This window comes from Lissotriton vulgaris, chromosome 3_1 (assembly GCF_964263255.1).
Source record: "Lissotriton vulgaris chromosome 3_1, aLisVul1.2, whole genome shotgun sequence".
Lineage (NCBI taxonomy): Eukaryota > Metazoa > Chordata > Amphibia > Caudata > Salamandridae > Lissotriton > Lissotriton vulgaris.
Window position 1 is genome coordinate 1,415,743,546 of NC_141689.1, and position 20,625 is coordinate 1,415,764,170.

Below are 20,625 nucleotides of genomic sequence, written 5' to 3' on the forward strand. Positions count from 1 at the left end.
GTGTCATGCGTTGTAATGGTTGCGTTGTAATGGCATGCGTTGTAATGGATGTTGCGTTGTAAAAGTTTTGTTGTAATGGTAGTGCGTTGTAAAAGTTGCGTTGTAAAGGTTGTGTCCCCGCTTAGAGCAGTATGCCTTCTAAACACTTTCCATCTGTGCCTCTAACACAAAAGTTGGCCTGCTGAACTAGTGAAGTAACTCCCTTCTGTACAGTAACAGACTAGTTGATACAAGTAATGAGAAGAAACATCAGCTTTCAATCTCTACTAGATTATTGTATTTCAGCAGCACTGCAATACACGGTCTCACCTTTCCATTCTTCAATGGTATGCTCTCTTTCATCCAACTGTTTGTCGTAGATCTGAGGAGGCAGCTGTGGAGAAGAAACGAAAGTTGATAAGTAGGGAAGTACTTTTCTACTGCACGTATATAAGTGTTGCCTCTCCCACCCCTGATAGGCATTTGGGCCGCCATTTATAGGCAGGAGCGGCCTGTGCAGGTAAGAGCGGTGGGGCCGGGTTGGGAGGGGGATTCGACAGATGACCACGAAAGGGATTAATTAAATAAATATTTTTCCCTCGTCGTCTGTCAAAATCCCCCCCACCCGGCCCACCGCTCTTACCTGCACGGGCCGCTCCTGTTTTTAAGTAGGGTACAGGAAGCCACACACTGGTGCTGATCCGACTCTGTATCCCATTAACGTAGCAGCACCAGTAGTGCTTAGTTTGTAAAACAATAAGTAAACATGTGCAGTTGCTCAAAGCTTTCCTCAGGAGCGTGCTGCAGGCACCGCTAAATGCAGGGAGGCTGCTTGGTCTTTTCTCTAACTCCTGCCTCTTTCTTCCATCTGTTTTATCTTTCTCATCCCTGCCTTCTCCTTTCGTCGTTGTTTACCTCTCTCTCCTTCCTTTTTCCCTTTTTGCCATTCTCTCTCTTGCTCTGGGTCATAGTGTTATGGTACAAAATAAGTCCCGGTCCCAAAAATGAGTGTCCGTGCCCACTATCTGCAACCCCCAGTATATATTATAAGTACTGAGTGTTGAAACATTTCTTTTTGTGTTTGAGTGATCATTGAATTTTGGAAAATACTGCTTTTTTTCAATGTACAGCTTGCTCCTGCACTACCTCTGCATGTGATGCTGTCTGGCTATTTTGCACACACATAGGTGCATTTAATTTAACCAAGCGGTCATTGATTTCGAACATCCTGAAAATTCTATTGTGGTCAAACCCGCTGAAATGTTGCGACAAAAAGGCCTCAAAACAAAAAACATTCGGAATTCGGTGAGTTAAATACCGATTTCGCATGTTATGTCTTATTTTAAAGGGCACAACTTGTAATCAGCGATAATTATTGTACCTTGGTATCAGATTTTAATACTAGCCTTCCCAGGCCGGCACTCATAATAAAGGCTTTATTAGTGATTGAGGGGTTGAGCGAGTGAGTGAGAAAATAAGTCATTGAAAGAATATGAGTGAAAGTGGAAAAAATAAGATGGGCGGTAAGTAAAAGTTTAAAAAGAGCTAGCGAGGAGTGAGTACACTTGGTAAGAATGAGTGACCGAGACTTTAAAATGGTAGAGAGAATGTGTTAGTAAAAGTGCATTGTTGAGTAATGGAGAGAGTAAAAAATAAGAGTTAGTAAATATGTATTAGTGAGAGTGCGAGTGAGAGAATGAATATAAAAATGTATGAGTGAGTAAAAGTGTGTTGTGAGCAAGGAAGGGTCTAAAAATGAAAGGTGTGAAAAAATGTGTAATAGTGATGAATGAGTATCAGTTTAATAATGAAATAAAAACTGTAAGAGTGACTGAGCGAGAGTGAAAAAATGTAAGGGGGAATGAGTAAAAGTGTAATACTGAGAGAGGAAGTACGTGAGCAATGAAGCAAGTAAATGAGTGTGAAGATTTTCAGATTGCTGCATTATATTGTGAAACAAAACACCTCCAGCTTATTAACACCAGTGGCACTGAGTAGCATGCTGGATTGTGGCGAATTCCTGTGTATCTGGTGTCAAACTTTACACTGATGACCCAGCGCTTAATTTGAGGAAAAATAAGACCCAGGGCCCTTGTCAGGAAATCACTAGAGCTTCCACCACCCATTGCCCCTGTCAGCGCTGCCAATGACAGTAGCAACACAGCTACTAACTATCACACTCCTACAAGTGTGACAAATTGGACTATCCCAGGCCTCCACAACTATAAGAATGACGTGTACAGCAGGTATTAGTCATTTATAATGTACACTGAATGAATGGACAAATGTGCTCATCTCTAAATTAGACAAACACAGACAGTATGTGGCAGACTGTCATAAGTTCCAGTACTGACAATTAAGTGCTGGTGCTGAGCAGGGGAAAGCACCGGCTCAAATTAAGCACTCTGAGGACCTCCTCTACATTTCAGTCACACAGTGAAGACTATTCGTAAAGACATTTTGGGATGCAAAGATTAGTAATCCTTCATATACCTTTATAACCTTTCTATGCAAGCATTTGTGAATTAGCCCCAAAACAGTTAAAATGGAAAAAGGTGGGAATAATCATATATATATATATATTTAGCACAAATAGAATGTAGTATGCCTTTTTGCACTTTTACTAGTAGGGATTTGGATATTTCGTGGCTGATTCGCGAAAGGCATATAAGAGTACACAAAAAAGTACTCCTGGGGCCATATGATAGATACTGTGCACTTTCTCTGTTTGAGCTATAGTGGACCTTTAAAAAATGTGCTGTGCGCCAACAAGGAAAGTGCCCCATCTTAGAAAGAATGCGCTGCCCCCAGGGCAGCCGTGAACAAGCACTGCCTCGGGCAGTACATTCAAGTGAAATACGGAGCGGATGCTTCAAAGCCGCTTGTGTTTCAAACTGCAGGCAGTATGCTGCCTGCACTTTCAAGAGGGGACAGAGATCCCCTTGCAGGTGTCTGCATTTAGTGACTGTACCCACCTGCAGGGGGATATTGGGGTGCATGGATTACTATTTCCCCTTCCGACAGTACTACCTGTAGGAAGCGCACTGAAAGTGGACCACTTTTTTGTGGCACACTTTCTGTGCTCCTCCAAAAGGCATCTTTGCCTCTGCACCCTCCCCCATAATACGGCAAGGGCGCAGAAGCAAAGTGAGCTCCTTATCTGCATGGGGTCACGCCCCCATGCAAGTGCGGCAACACATTCTAGAGTCCTCGTAAGTGCTACATGTGCGCTAGTGCTATCAGTATAACAGAAGGGGCCACTGAGGTTCCGTGAATTCTGAACCCACGGGTTCCATTTTGTGCATGGCAGCCATTTTGTGGTTGCCCTCACATAGGCCGATGACTTTAGCTGACTTCTGGATGACCTGAGTGAACTGGTGTTAATAAGCTGGAGGTGTTTTGTTTCACAATATAATGCAGCAATCTGAAAATCTTCACACTCATTTACTTGCTTCATTGCTCACGTACTTCCTCTCTCAGTATTACACTTTTACTCATTCCCCCTTACATTTTTTCACTCTCGCTCAGACCCTGTTGCCTGAAGCTGACCTTGTTAGACCAGTTCCTTGCCCAGTAGCTGATCAAGATTAAGGATCAGAGCACAGGAGATTCTAAAGTTTGGTATGCACATACACACCCTTATCCTACTTCTCATCTGTTTCTGTTCCTTCATTTATGGCCTGTTTACAATATGGGTTGTGGTCTTTTATTATGGGTTTGTCCGGCTTGTGTAAGAAGGAATATTGGGCTTTTTGCATGCTTGCAAAAGCTAGGACTGCCCCTTACTTTTATGCTGAGTTTTGTAACCCTGAGCATATATAAGGCCTCTGTTCTCTGTATTCCTCAGACTACCTCATTCAGTTGTTACGGCTTCTGTGTGACGTGGCCTCACTTATTAAATTTAATAAAGATGTCTTTTCATATTTCAGCTTCTGTGCCAAGTTCTTCTTTCTATTAATAAGTATTCCCCGAGAATGAAGATTTCAGTTCTTCACCACACAAGCGTCTGCAGCCCCATCTGTATCACTAAATCGCCTTGGGGTGCACTAAACGGGCACACAAGTCCGTTGTGCCCCCAGGGCACATTCTGTATTACAGCCCCTATAGTACTACTTCCCACACTCATAAGTGCTTTTGTTAAGGTCCCCCTCAGTTTAAAACTGGATTTGACTGCTTATGAGAATGAATTCGAATGTTGTTTAATTATCTTGTGGAGCTGTCATTAAAACTGAAACTGCAATTATCTATTGCTCCGTAACGTAAATTGCCTAATACAGTTCAATTAAATAAAACGAACTGTGACATGCCACTAGCAGTCACACTTTTTTTAGGATAAAGTTGTGTTTTTCTTTTGAACCAAACCTGTGCCACGAATCTCTGTTTTTATTTCTTCTTACAAAATCAGACTCAAATATTTTCTATCATGACCTGTGTGAACAGTGATGGATGGGGCACCATTATTCAGCTAATGTTTAGAAATAAGAGCAGCCATAAATATCTCCTTCTGTGCACTTCCTGTATATCCTGTCTGTTGAAGGGCTTCTGGTGTAACGGCGGACATTTTGGGGCACTCGCTGGTCCACTGCTGTTGTCTCCCTGAGCGCCGCATTGTCCACCACGCGGCTGGAGACTACAGCCCCCAGGAGTAACGGCGGTGACACGCCCACCGGCACTCGTGCCCAGAGGCGCAGAAAAGGGAGTGGAGACTCCTGACAAGCGGGGGCTTCTGGTGTAACGGCGGACATTTGGGGGCACTCGCTGGTCCACCGCTGTTGTCTTCCTGAGCGCCGCATTGTCCACCACGCGGCTGGAGACTACAGCCCCCAGGAGGCTCGGCGGTGACACGCCCACCGGCACTCGCGCCCGGAGGTGCAGAAAAGGGAGAGGAGACTCCTGACAAGCGGGGGCTTCAGGTGTAACGGCGGACATTTGGGGGCACTTGCTGGTCTACCCCTGTTGTCTCCCTGAGCGCCGCATTGTCCACCACGCAGCTGGAGACTAGAGCCCCCAGGAGGCTCGGCGGTGACACGCCCACCGGCACTCGCGCCCGGAGGCGCAGAAAAGGGAGAGGAGACTCCCGCCCCGCGGGACGCGCGCGGGCGGCGCCGGGCTGAGCCCGGGCAGAGGGCGGGCCGTCTGTGGCCGTCCGAGGCAGGGCAGGGCCCCCCTCCCTAAGCGCTGATCAAAAGACACCACATTTCCTGGGAACAAGGTACTGTGGGGCTCCTAAAGGGGTAGGTGGGACAAAGATATTGTTCATCGGTGCCATATCACTGAAGTAACATTTTTCTGAGGAGTGACTATTATATGCAGTGGAAAATGGGCAAGAGGAAGGCTACTGAGGGGGGCCTTTCCCAAGTGCAGGCAAAAAAGGGGAAAAAATCAAAAAAATCAGCTCTTGCGGCCACTAACTGTGCTCTTGTTAGAATCGAAGGAATTGTTGCTGACTGTGAGGAGCTTTTGGCTGGGGAACCAAATACAAATCCTGTGGGACCATCTGACCCTCTCACTGATGCCTTACTTCTACCTCGTAAAAAAGTGATCCCAGCAATTTTTAACAAAAAGGCCCCCTACACGCCCCCATTTGTGAAGTTCATAAACCCCTTGAAGGGCCACCAAACCTCCTGACCCCCCTTACCATCGAGAATACATTACAAGAGCTTGGGCTTGAAAGGGAGGAGGCTGAGATATCTCACAGTCTGGGTATTGACTGCTCCAATAGATTTGCAGTCTTAGAAGGCCTTTCGGGTGACCACGTTGAGGTCCCGATAGTTAGTACTGAGGCTTTGGAGTCAACTCCTATGGGGGGGTTGCCCGAATTGCTCTTATTTAAACAGGATGTTAATGAAGAAATTACAGAATTTAGAGAATGATCTAGATTTTATTAAAAACATCTTAAAGGGGGTTGGGGACACCCAGAAACCAGCCATGATTATTGACCCACAGGTTAAAGTATCCCTACCACCAACTAGGGTTGTTAAAAAGGGGCAAACTGCCCCAATTATGCAACCACAAGATGGGGAGGGCAGAGTGGGTGGGAGTCTAGTGCAGAAACAGCTCAATGATAAAAGGTCAACAGGGTAACCCAAACCAAGTACTTATGCGGGAATGGTGAAATCCAGTTCAGGAGAAGACACACATGTAGAGGTTCCAATTTTCCCAAAGAATGCACCACAGGAGGAGCGATTGTAGGAACCAGGCAGGCTATACCACCTAAATATCATCCTCCACCTAGAAACAATCCTTTAGTTGTTTACATGACCAAAGTTCCAAAGCTAGGCGCAAGGGCTATTAAAGAAGATAGGGAAGCTGTACACAATAAAGCTATAGACTGGCTGCGTCATGTGAGGGGGTGTCGCTCTATCATCAGAGAAGATATGGTCAAGGTGGAAAGAATGACCCTCCCCAGTTCTTTGACCGATTGTATTAAAATTGAGTTATACAATAGGGAAATTGAGGTGAATTTGCTGGGCCTTGAGTACCGGTCCTGCCTTCGTAAACACTCAAATATTCAAATTAGACACATGCCACTCTGGTCTCTTATTGGGGATCTGACCGACTCTGTGCTCAATAGTGTTGACTGACTAGATAGTGACAGCGATATTGACCTGCCCCCCTTTGCGGTAATACCTGCACCTGAGAGGCCAGAGACCTTGACACCCATAGTGCAGTTGAACCCAGGTACTCAGGATGTTGCATCCTACGAACAAGCTACCCGGGGCACCCCCCTTGTGGAGAGTGGGACTGCTAAAGTAATAAAGCTCCTTTTCTGGAATATCGCAGGCCTTGCGAAAAAGATGGTTATCCCGGAATGGAATGGTTTTATCTCCAATTATGACGTTTGCATGTTCCAGGAAACATGGAGCATGACCCCCTTATACAAATCAGGGTACACCACCTTTTTTAGCCCAGCAATAAGCTCAGGTAAAGGCCGGCCAGCAGGTGACCTTATCATTTGGGTTAATGTGGCACTGAATTGGTCCATCAAAATGAATGATTCAGGTTCAGTAGATATTCTACATTTAACAATCAAAGGGCCCCGGAATAATTTCAAGACAGAGCTTTTTGATGTGTACGCCTGAGGAACGCCGGGGGGCCAAATATCGCTCCTAGACTCAGCCCTTGCAGGCCTTCAGCCATGGTCTAAAGTGTTAGTGGGAGGAGACCTAAATACTACATTTGAGCCCTTGGGTGAGGATGATTTTCTGGGAACTAGCGAGGAAGATTCAAAACATTCTATACCTCTGTTGTCCCTGCCCCCAATAAAAAAGTGGTCACCCAGGGCGATCCAAATTAACGCCCTGACTACCGAGTTTAATCTTCGTGCTCTAAATGGAAGAACACCATCTGACCCTGAAGGGGCCAACACTTATAATAGAATTGACTGTCCATCCCGGATTGATTATCTATTGTTGGATATGCTTTCATGGGGGACCTTGTGGATATGGAGATCAAGCAGTCACATGATAGTGACCATAACCCTTTATGTATGGGAATTAGATGGGGAGCCACCGGGGTTGTTCCTGGAGCCCCATTTTTGTCATCAAGAGAAGTAGTCCCTTCTAACTGCAACCGGAGACTTAAATGGAATAGGATTGTAACCCAAAAAGACACACTAAATCGCATTAAAGAAACGGTAGACCGAATAAATATAGACCTTGACATTCTTAATGCTTCCCCGGATATTAAACAGAGCTCCCAGGCAAGTAATCTTTATAGAGAAATGGTGGAGAAGTTGGGGTTGTTTTTCTTCACAAATTTCTCAAAAAGTAAAAATAGCAAAAGCCTAAAGCAGGGGAACCTATGGTATACCCCCTTGTGCAGGACAAAGAGACGGGCAATATACCTAGCAATACGGGCAAAAAATATGGAAGCAGTAAGAGAGGCTAGGAAGGACTATAACAATATCTTAAGGGTGGCAAAACGGGAATGGGAGGAAGATCATTGGCAAAATGTAAAACTTGCAGCCCAAGCAAAAGATTCTTATAAGTTTTGGGAATTAATTAACATCTCTAGTAGGAAAGGATCGGACCCCATTGTTAACCACATCACCGCTCAACAATGGCATGCCCACTTTTCAAACTTATATTGTAATGATGAGGTTTTGGAGTTGGACCCTGAGCCTACAGCTGTGCCCTACCAGGAATCTAGCTTGGGAAGCCTCCCTGACCCTGACCCCTTCACCCCTAAAGAGGTCGAGCAAACCATTAAAAACATGGCCCCAGGCAAGGCTGCCGGTCCGGATGGCCTGCCTGTTGACCTACTCTTAAACGACCCAGAGACTTGGGGCCCGATTCACAGAATGAACTTACTACTTTTGGCATTCACAGAATGCACTTACTACTTTTGGTATTCACAGAATGAACTTACTCATTTCAGTATTCACAGAAGTTAGGACTACTAATTTTAGGACTCCTAAATGCCTTCTGTGAATACCGAAAGTCTTAAAATTATGATTTTTCTCAATTTAGTAGTAGTAAAGTTAGGACTACTAACTTTAGGACGCCTAAATGCCTTCTGTGAATACCGAAAGTCTTAAAATTATGATTTTTTTCAATTTAGTAGTAGTAAAGTTAGGACTACTAACTTTAGGATGCCTAAATGCCTTCTGTGAATACCGAAAGTCTTAAAATTACGATTTTTCTCAATTTAAAAGTAGTAAAGTTAGGAGTCCTAACTTTACTACTACTAAATTGAGAAAAATCGTAATTTTAGGACTTTCTGTATTCACAGAAGGCATTTAGGAGTCCTAAAGTTAGTAGTCCTAACTTTACTACTACTAAATTGAGAAAAATCGTAATTTTAGGACTTTCGGTATTCACAGAAGGCATTTAGGAGTCCTAAAGTTAGTAGTCCTAACTTTACTACTACTAAACTGAGAAACATCGTAATTTTAGGACTTTCGATATTCACAGAAGGCATTTAGGAGTCCTAAAGTTAGTAGTCCTAACTTTACTACTACTAAATTGAGAAAAATCGTAATTTTAGGACTTTCGGTATTCACAGAAGGCATTTAGAAGTCCTAAAGTTAGTAGTCCTAACTTTACTACTACTAAATTGAGAAAAATCGTAATTTTAGGACTTTCGGTATTCACAGAAGGCATTTAGGAGTCCTAAAGTTAGTAGTCCTAACTTTACTACTACTAAATTGAGAAAAATCGTAATTTTAGGACTTTCGGTATTCACAGAAGGCATTTAGGAGTCCTAAAGTTAGTAGTCCTAACTTTACTACTACTAAATTGAGAAAAATCATAATTTTAGGACTTTCGGTATTCACAGAAGGCATTTAGGAGTCCTAAAGTTAGTAGTCCTAACTTTACTACTACTAAATTGAGAAAAATCGTAATTTTAGGACTTTCGGTATTCACAAAAGGCATTTAGGAGTCCTAAAGTTAGGAGTCCTAACTTTACTACTACTAAATTGAGAACAATCCTAATTTTAAGACTTTCGGTATTCACAGAAGGCATTTAGGAGTCCTAAAGTTAGTAGTCCTAACTTCTGTGAATACCGAAATGAGTAAGTTCATTCTGTGAATACCAAAAGTAGTAAGTGCATTCTGTGAATGCCAAAAGTAGTAAGTTCATTCTGTGAATCGGGCCCATAGGCAGCATATATAAGTCTCCTGTTGAACCTAATTGCCCAGGGCCAGGATGTCCCGGGGTCATGGCAGACAGCTGAGGTGGTGACAATATACAAGAAGGGGGATAGAGAGGACCCTGCCAACTACAGACCGATTAGTTTAATCGACGTGGTGCAGAAAGTAGTTGGCAGGGTCATTGTCTCCAGAATGGGAGTATGGTTGGAAGAGGGTAGTGTTTTGTCACACTTTCAGGTGGGTTTTAGGCGGGGGGTGGGTACGATGGACTAGGTTTTCAGGTTCTTTGCGGTTTTCTGGAAATCTGTGTCAATCGAGAGGGGTTCTATACCTGGCCTTTATTGACCTGAAAACGCATTTGACCTGGTGCCCCGCAACAAACTGTGGCAAGTGCTGCACGACATGGCTTTTCCGATCTACCTCCTTGAATTAATAAAGAGACTTCACAAGGGCAATTATGCTAGGATTAGATGGGGGAGCCAGGGAGACTTGACAGAGAGGGTGACTGTGAATAGAGGGGTGCGCCAGGGCTGTGTGATGGCGCCGACCCTGTTCTCCCTCTTTGTGAATGGGGTGGTGGACCATCTGAGGGAGGACCCGGCCGACGCCCCAGCCCTGGCGGGAGAAAAAACACCAACCCTTCTCTTCGCAGATGATACCCTCCTGATCTCAAAGACACCAATGGGCCTCCAGAAACTCCTGGACAAATTCAGCTTGTTTTGTACAGAGCGTGGCTTAACCATCAACACCTCCAAAACAAAGCTGATGGCATTATCTGTATCCAAAAAAGTAAAAAGGCTAAACATTTCACCTAATGGGGCGCCCTTGGAGGTTGTCGAGGCCTTCGACTATTTGGGAATAAGAATTAACAACAAAATGTCTTGGAATTCCCATGTATCGAAAATGCTCCTGAACCTCAAGAGAGTGACAGGAGCTATTGCACGAGACCAGCGAGGCTCGACCAGCAGACCTATAGCCCCGGCCCTGGCAGTCTATGAAGGGAAGGCATTGGCTTCAGCAGTCAATGGATCCGAACTCTGGGGGCTCGAGAATACCCTGGAATTGGTCAAGGCAGAGAACAAGTTTTTTCGAGATTTGGCCTCGCTCCCAGTCTCAACACCTCTAAAACCACTTTTTCTTGATTTGGGCAGACGCTCAATCAAGGATATAGTCCGACTGCGTCCTTTGCTGTTTCGGGTGCGCCTGCGAAGATCTACGGATCTAGCCAATTATGCTGCAGCATTTGACAAACTCATCAGCTTGGGTGGGGTATGCTCAGACGTGAGTCCCTTGCTCACTTTGCCACTGGATTCAAGCAAGTCGGGCTGAAGACGGCTGGAATGCCAGAAACCGGTCCTCGGAAGCTTGTTTCCGGTCCAGGGAAGGCATGGCTTGGCAGTTCGGGCTGGACTGTTCCCATGAGGCACCGGGTCAGACTGATTTGCATACAGCCATGTCGAACTGGGGTGGCAGAGTGGGCTAAAGAACGGTGATGGATTAAACCCAGATCTTTTGACTGGGTGTGAGTGTTTGATTGGCTCAGATGCTCCGTCCATTACCACCCCTTTTTGTACCGCTTTTGGCCGCCATAAGTGTGGCAGGGTATGCTCAGACGTGAGTCCCTTGCTCACTTTGCCACTGGATTCAAGCAAGCCGGGCTGAAGACGGCTGGAATGCCAGAAACCGGTCCTCGGAAGCTTGTTTACGGTCCAGGGAAGGCATGGCTTGGCAGTTCGGGCTGGACTGTTCCCATGAGGCACAGGGTCAGACTGATTTGCATATAGCCATGTCTGAACTGGGGTGGCAGAGTGGGCTAAAGAACAGTGATGGAATAAACCCAGATCTTTTGACTGGGTGTGAGTGTTTGATTGGTTCAGATACTCCGTCCGTTACCACCCCCTTTTGTACGGTACAACAACGGTGGCATTTGAGGAAGTTAATTTTGCCCTTTCAATCAAAAGGTGCTCAGGTATTCCTTCTCAACCCGGCAAAATTAAAGGTTATTTATAATGAACAAACGCGTTACTCCACCTCGGAGATTGTGGCACAGGACTTCCTGAATGTTATGGGTCCTGGCTAAATATGCGTTACTTGTTTTTCGTACGCTATAATATTTGTGGCGCTAGGTTTTTTTTTTTCCAGTGGTAGTTTTTTTTTGTGCTTGGTTCCAGTAGTGTGTATATGCTGGGGCTTTTTTTTATTTTGCTCAGTGCTAAATATGACTTCAATATTTGGATGTTTTGGGAATTGAGCTAACAAAGTTTCTATTTTTTAAAACGGTGACACTGGAAGAGAGGTGGTAAAGTTGGGTCACGGTGGATGGGGTGCCATGAGGAGGGGACAATGCACATTTCACTCTCCATCGCAGAGGACATGGTCCTTAAGCCCCGGTTTGGGTGGTGGGGGTGTGGGTTGTTTTGGGGGGGTGTTGGGAGGTGGGGTTGGGGGAGTGGGGGTAAAAATAAAATTAAAATCAATACATGAGTACAATTCTTTGCAGTGTTTGAAAGTTTGGGTTATTAGGCGCATGCGTCTTTGCTTTGGTGTCACATCAGAAGTCGATGTTGGCTAAGGGTATCAGACTTGGAACACTTAATGTCAGGGGTTTGAATTCTCTCAATAAAAGGCAGCGGGTTGTTCGGTAGCTTCAGATGCTTCATTGTGATGTTATGTGTCTTCAAGAGACTCACATACCGTGGTCTAAAAGGAAACTGCTAAATGAGCTGGGTTATGAGCTGGTGGTATGTACTAAACAGACCTGTACATCTAGGGGTGTTGCTATTATGACAAAAAAACATATAGGCAATACCGGCCGGATATTGATGGATGGACTTGGGAGTTGGGCAATAGTTGAGCAGGGGCATTGACATTTACACTATGTTCAATACATAGCTCCAACTTAGATGAAGCAGCATTTTTAGAATTCCTGAATATTGAACTAGCGACATGGCCCACCCCTGTCATTATATGTGGTGACTTGAACATTCATTTGCCACCTGATATATTATGTAATAGCTTCACCTATACTGGTAGGAAACCAAAGGTGTTTAAGGCAATACAATCATTGATCTCGGCACATGGGTTGGTTGATGCTTGGGCTTATTTAAGGGGTTCTGAAGCTGGATACACATTTTTCTTGTGTCCTCATCAAAAGCTAGTCAGGCTTGATTATTTATTTGCTCCACAGCATTTCTTGAATCCTGCACTTATCCAGGTATACCCAAGGGTGACGTTGGATCATGGCCCAGTGGTGATAACCATGTCAGGAATTGAGGTTGTTAATAAACCTAGGGCGTTCTCCTTTGACCGGAAACTTCTCCTGGATCAAAAATTTCTTGTACATATGAATGTCTGGATTGCTGAGTTTTTCTGTATTAATCGAGGAAGCACTGATCCCGGCTATGTTTGGGATGCCTTTAAGGCTCCCTTCAGGGGAGAGATTCATAGTTATGGGTTACACATTCAAAAGCAGCTGGGGCATAAGCTACAGGAGCTGTATCAGGGTCTAGCAATGGCTGGAGAGATTTTAGTTCAGGGCATACATGCTTAATACTATTCTAGACCCCAGTGGGCGTCGCATTGAGAATGAGACAGGCATATTGGAGGTATTTAAGAATTTTTATGAAACACTATATGCGGATGAACAATATGATATCCAAAAAGTTAAAACATTTGTACGTCAATATTGTGAACAAGATCTGGGGGGGGAGGAGGCAGTGAAACTAGATGCCCCTATAACAATTTTGGAGCTTGAGCAAGCTATAAATGGGTTGGCAGCCGGTACGGCGGCTGGCCCTGAAAAGTTGCAGCTGGAGATATATAAATCCTTTATTGGGTCTCTAAAGGAGGATATGTTAGTTACATTCAGAAGAGCACAAAGTGGGGCATCTCCTAAATCATGGGATGATGCCAGCATAGTCGTATTCAGGAAAAAAGATAAACCTCCGGACTTGCCGGCATCATATTGTCCAATATCCTTATTGAATACGGATGGCAAAATCTATTCAAAGATTTTGGCCACTAGGTTAGCCACTGTGATTACTCCACTTGTGTCTACAAGACAGCATGATTTTATTCCTAATCGGGGTACTACAAATCACGTGAACAGAATCATAACTTTATTAGACCATGCTAATTATACTGGAGACGCTTTTAGCCTCATTCTATTAGATGCCGAGAAGGCTTTTGATCGAGTCTCTTGGTGCCTTTTATGGGAGGTGATGCGATATCGTGGTTTTGGGCAACAATACATTACTGCAGTACAAACGCTATATCGTCAACCTGTTGCCAGGGTATGCACCATGGGGCTCGAATCAAAGGAAGTGTCTATTCGGAGGGGCACTAGACAGGGTTGCCCCTGTTCCCCATTATTATTCTCGCTATATATTGACCCATTTCTAAAAATGCATGAGTATAGCTTGCAGATACAATCCGTAATTATACAGCAGCAACAATACTGTGTCTTTGCCTATGCGGATGATGTTGCCATTGTATCTCCTAAACCAGCAGCGGCAATGCAGGAAATAGAACAATTAGCATTAGAGTAAGGGGCCGTATCGTGCTATAAACTGAACACAGCTAAAACACAAATCCTGTATCACAATGTAGGCGGCTTTAACGATCCAAGGGTGTCTCAGGAGGTAACGTACCTGGGAGTGCTAATCAGGTCTTCCTTATCTGTGTTGGTTGACTCTAATTGGGGAAAGTTGATGAAGGCGGCTCGCAGGCAATTAGATCATTGTGAATGTTTGCATCTCTCACTAGTTGGCAGATGCAATGTTCTTAAGATGATGATCCTGCCAAAAATATTATATTTTTTTAGATGTGTTCCATTGGCACAATTACAGTCCCTGTGCATGAATTTTATATGGGCACGTGGGAAAGCTCGTAGAGCATTGCGTTATATGGTGATACCCAGAGCTGTAGGTGGGGGGGCTGTCCCGGATTTTACTCTTTACTACTACTCATGTATGCTACAGCATATGAATATATTGCTTACTGGGGTAGGGCCAATAGATGTCTTTGAGTCCCCCTCTATATATCAGATGTTGCTTGGCTCTGATGCAAAAAACTGTTTGTTTATAAACTTAGACTGGAGCTACTACAAGCGCACAAGATTCAAGATATTGACACCTGCTTATAAAGTATGGAAAGCCACTAAGAAAATGTTTGTGGTAGAAAAAGTCTCATGGTATACCCGACTAACAGCTACGGCCTTTTTTTCGAGTGCATTCTGGGACAGGATTGTATATAGCTGGCGCAGTAAAGGGATAATAATGGTTGGGGATCTGTATATGGAGGGGGACTGAAATCGTTTGATCAGATTCAGGAGCAATATCATGTATCCGGGCGGATTTTAAAAAATACTTACAAATCAGAGACTATCTGCTTAAAGCCCGTTGGAATATCCAGACTAACCCCCTCATAGAAGCTAACAGAAAGGCATCAAGAATCGGGACATGGTATACTCTCATGTTAGGATCAAAACCTAACGATTTGGAGGAGCACAGCCATAAATGGGAGAGTCGGTTAGGCTGTCAGGGGATACATCTGGAGACTTCCATTGAATTAGCTAGCCGATTATTTATGTCCGCCAATTTGTCTGCCCAACACTACAAAACTATGTTTTATCTTTACCTCACACCCAATAAAATTGCTAAATGGGGTGGAGAACGAGAGGGAAATGCTTTCGCTGTGGCAATCCAGATGCAGATGTGGAACATATTTTCTATGCATGCACACAATTAAATACATTACTGGAACATGTGGATACATTCTTAACTGAGATCCTTGGACTTGCTATACATTTATCACCTATGCAGATTTTGTTGGGTGTAGAGATGGGTGTAAATGCAGATACAATACCGAGTAAGGCTATATATTTACTTTTTGTAGCCTCTGCGGTGTTAAGGCTGTGTATAGCTTCATGCTGGCTACAAGAGGATGCCCCATCTTTTGATGCTTGGAGGGCTAGATATTTGGCTAAGTTTAAGATTGAGCATAGTTTATACGCTCTTAAAGGTAGGCTCAAACGGAATTAGGGTTTGCAAATTTTGTGTGCTTTGCTTTATTTTTCTATTTTATGTATGTTCTTTGTTCATTATCCCCAGTGCATGTTTAACTTGATTATATATTATCTGTAGAGCTTTGTACAATGTGCAATCTGATTCTAAGTTTGTTATATGATTTTGACGGTTGTGCCGTGTCCCCTTTTCTTTCTATGTTTTGTGCTACTCATGTATTGTCAATAAAAAAAGTTAAAAAAAAAAAGTTCAGAGCTATCATATTGTGCAAAGAAATGGTAACAAATAGGAAAATCCCCTTCTAATATACATTTAACTGAAGAATGGACAATTGTCTGCCCAATGGGACAGGAATACTTAAATGCAGTAGTATGAAGGGTTTTAATGGATATTATGGCACATATATACCTAGATTTACTAAGGGTTGTTCATCTTCTTGTGCATCATTGTACAATTTTGCACTGCAACCGTAGGCTTTTATAATGGTAAGTAAATTGACCCAATTATTTGCATCTCTTTGTACAATGAGAGTTCATACTCAAAAACTTTGTGGTAATACTCATAGTTTTAAACAAGGTCTTTTCAAATCACCTTCATTAAGCTGACTTATCCTTAGCGTGAAATATTTCTAATTATGAATTCTGAAAATGAATGTCTTGCTACATTATTGGACCCTGTAGGGAAAGCATTGTATGTTTAGTGGGATCTCAAAAGCTACCTCTCATGAGGTCCTTCTATCGCTAATACACACAGATTAAAATTTAAAATAGTCATAAACAAGTTCTTTTTACCTTCATATTATCCCCGTTAAAAGGTAACTGAAAACATTGTATTACATGACTAAGAACAATTATCAAGAAATCTGCATCTTTGGTGCTAGATTAAGTCATGTCATGGTGCTAACAATAATGGTATTACAAAGGTAAATATTTAAAAAAAACAATGCTTTGGAGGCTTCATAGATTATACCACCAACTTCAATCATGTTGACTAGGTGGCAATTATAGTTGGAGCAACAATCCTAGTACACTCTCTGTACCCTACTAAGTCTGATAATTCAGTAACATCCCGGTACTTGGTCAAGCTGTCTCCTGAAATGAGAACGTTAAAAAACATAAAGCAAGGTTTCGTTCTTGAATCACTACTTCATTGTATGTACATGGTAGATCTTCCTAGATAATGAGAGAGGGCCCGATTCACAGAATGAACTTAAGACTCAATCCTATATTACTACTATTTTGGTATTCACAGAATGCACTTACTACGTTTGGCATTCACAGAATGCACTTACTACTTTTGGCATTCACAGAATGAACTTACTACTTTTGGTATTCACAGAAGTTAGGATTTTGTCTTAAGTTTGTCTTAAGACAGACTTAAGACAGACTTAAGACAAACTTAAGACAGACTTAAGACAGACTTAAGACAAAATCCTAACTTCTGTGAATACCAAAAGTAGTAAGTTCATTCTGTGAATACCAAAAGTAGTAAGTGCATTCTGTGAATGCCAAAAGTAGTAAGTGCATTCTGTGAATACCAAAATAGTAGTAAGTTTAGAATTGAGTCTTAAGTTCATTCTGTGAATCGGGCCCAGAGTGCTGATTCTCATCCACCACACTTGGGTACTGTTATGATCAGATGTTTAATGGACACCGGCAATTTGGTTTTGTTGGATAATACCTCTGTCGGCCTCCAGAGGCTATGCAGGACTTTGGAGTTCTACAGCAGTGAAACCGGGTTGGTGGTCAACTTGACCAAGATAAAAGTGTCATCTTTTAATTAATTTTAAAAGACAAAATATTATTGGGAAAATAATGAATACAAAAGAGACCAGATAAAGAAGTGTCACTGTCTTGGAATGATCCTAAATGAGGCACTATCTTGAAGGCAAGATCTAGTTTATGCTATCTGTGTGGTGTAATTGGCTTAAGGCGCCTTCATCACACTTTATGGAGGGACACCGATGTGGAAGGCACTGCTTTTAACTCTAAAATTAATTCCAGGCACGATGCCACAAGTTCTTTGGGATGGAGTGACAAGCTAACGCTAGCTACCCCACTTTTTGGTTCGGAGAGGCTGGGTAAGCTTTGGAATACGAGAGGGTTTGATAAGTGGGATCTAATAGGGATCTCCACCATCAAGGACATCTGGGGTACGGGGAGGATTAAGTCATTTGAGGAGATGCAGGCTGAATTTAAGTTGGAGAGATCTGAGTATTTTTGCTATGCCCAGATTCGGCACTCATTACAGGTGGCCCTGACTGTGGACGTGGATCCGCCTGAGGCCTCGCCTCTTTGAGGATAGAATTTTGGACGGCCTCCCTGAAAAAACGATCTCCCTGATCTATAAGAAACTAATTAATCACAGGGCGGATCTACTTAGAGAGTTGAGGGATAAGTGGGTGCAAGATGGAATAGAACTGGATAATGAGGACTGGCAATCTGCTCTGTCCTATCCAAAAGTGGTTGCCATTCCTGCACTGCTGCGGCTAGTTCAGTTGAAAATACTGCACAGGGTCTATGTCACGGGGCCCTGTCTTGTACGGCTGGGGTTGGTTGATTCTGGATTGTGCAGAAGGAAGTGTGGTATGGTGGGGACGTTCTTCCATATCATCTGGGAGTGTCGATATATCACTGAGTATTGGCGTAAGATTCACAACACCATACACAAGGTCCTTGGGGTCTCCTTGGTACCAGAGGCGCGGCGATGCCTCCTTATTATATGGGAACCTACGGACCTTAACTCTGCGCAGACACAGTGGGCCACACTAAGTTTTATGTTAGAGAAAATAAATATAGCCCAGCAGTGGGGATCTGAACAGCCTCCCACCCTTGAGAGTTGGAAAAATAACCTAGATTGGAGTATGTTCCAGGAGAAGACCGTTTTTGTGGCAAGAGGCCGCCCTCGAAAGTGGGCTTCAGTATGGGGACCTTGAAATCAATTTAGAGGAGAGATATGTGTGCCGCCAAGGGACGCTGTCTTTGATGTACCCCCATCCCCGTAAAATTTCCGACATGTATGTACTCTGGTTCCTATATCCCTGAAGGTGTTGTATTGGCGATGGCATGTCTCTTCTGTACTGTGTTCTTTTACCTGATGCTTTGTTTTAATAAAAAGAATTGTAAAAAAAATATATATATTCATCCCATATTATTGTATGGTATGTCTGTTTTTCGAGAAACAACTTGACAAGAGTGTTCACTCATGTTACTGAGTCGTCACAGTACCTTTCCACAGATGAAAGTGCACCTGAAATTATGTCTGAGTTCTGTTTCCTTTCGGACAGGTCATTCGATCTGGGTGTTCATGATGAAATGCTTGAAGGCGGAGAAGTTAATATTAACGATCCTAATCAGTCATAAAATTCTAAAATGTGATCATTTTGATATGAGTTAGTCTACCTTTCTAATCCATGAAAATGCGTCAAACAGATAGCTGGGATCTGACCTTACTGAAACTGTGAGCAAAAGAAGTATAATTTGAAGTAGATACTATTTTTAACTAAACAGAAGCAATATCATGAATTTGATTGCTTCTTCTCCGAGAAGCTGACAAGAGTAACTCAAATGTAAGATCAATTGTTAAACTTAACCAGCTAAGATTAGACTGCTATATAGTGCAATTCTGCAATATTTAGTAGCATGGTATGGTCTAACCCACAATGAGCGTATATGCAAAGGAAGCAGAATATATCATTAGACTATATCCCCTTGGCTAGGTATTTAATCTGTTTTGCTTAATCAAAGGTGAGGTTTGCTACATTCAATTTTTAATAGAGAGGGCATAAGAAGTGTTTTAGCTGCTTTGAGGCTGCGTTATACGAAGATGAGAATTAGAATATAGGTCAAACAGTAAAGTTCATGGCCATGGTGGCAAAATAATTTCTATTCCAGTGATTTCCAAGTAGATAGTGACACAATGGCACTGTGCAGTCATTTAAACCCCTATGGCGAAGATCAGCTGGCTATGCATCATATATTATTAAAGCATGTCAAATGAAGGTCAATGAAGTGATGACTGGCCTTATTAAGAGTGGTGGTAGATCACTGCCTTAATCTATTTTTTATGATTAACTGTAAATAATTATTTTTCTGTCTACCGAGAGAAGGCTTAGATTAAGTCTTCCATTTTATATTGTACGTAAAAAGTATGCCTTAGTAATTGCATGTTTTTTCTTTTATTGAATTTTATTTTAATTTATAATATATGATAATATTTTATAATTGAAACATAAAATGTATTAAATTCGATAGTCTTCATAGGATGTTCCTAGTGAAAAGAAAGGTAATAGCCAGTAAAATATATTATTACCTGCAAACCCTAGAGAATACAGCATAATTAGCATAAGATACAATAGGTTTATTTCAGTCTGGAGAATTTAATTATCAAATGTATTACTACTATGGCTCACTACTTCCATACATTGTTAAGCAAATTTGTTGAGAACAAATTCATTTTAGAGTGTCACCATGACTTCTCAACTGTGAACTCTGAATATGTTATGTTTTATTTTGCTATCATTTGACTCTCCATGTTAGCAAGCTGTCAAAAATGTCACTTACTGATATGTGAGGAAAATACTATTTTCTTGGCTATTGTCATTTTTCAAACATCAATAGTTTCAATTCCTTGAATTTATTGAAATGAGTCATATCTTTGATTTGTTTTCCATTATTTGTGGAAAATATATTATCTCTATGGATTACATGTTTGAATAATTGGAAGTCTAAAACACGTCTTTTTACTTAGGAAGTAAAAGCCGCATCAAGCATTAAACAGCTATCGAGGTTCGATAATGCTACCTTATTGTCCAGCTTACTTTTAGAAGCCACTACTGATATCTCTAGCTTATTGTCAAGTCACCAAAACCTTTATATGACAGAGGCGGCAGACCCAGAAGCTGAGATCGGCCGTGGACCAGGGTTCGATTCCCTGCCTCGGCGGGTCTCGGGCTCAACAATTCCACGGAGTCGACAATTCTCGCTCTGGTGCCTACTTGACTCACGGGATCTCACTCTGCGACTCTG

General features: G+C 42.7%; 1 protein-coding gene across 2 annotated transcripts in view; it reads right to left on the reverse strand.

Annotated features, from left to right (window-relative positions):
- Window positions 1–20,625, reverse strand: part of MAPK10 (mitogen-activated protein kinase 10) — a 561,444-nt gene that overhangs the window by 63,215 nt on the left and 477,604 nt on the right. For both annotated transcript variants that reach the window (XM_086961881.1, XM_086961882.1), the window contains exon 10: window positions 310–373. In XM_086961881.1, coding sequence (XP_086818007.1) covers window positions 310–373 — 64 coding nt within the window. The remainder of the gene's footprint in view (window positions 1–309; window positions 374–20,625) is intronic.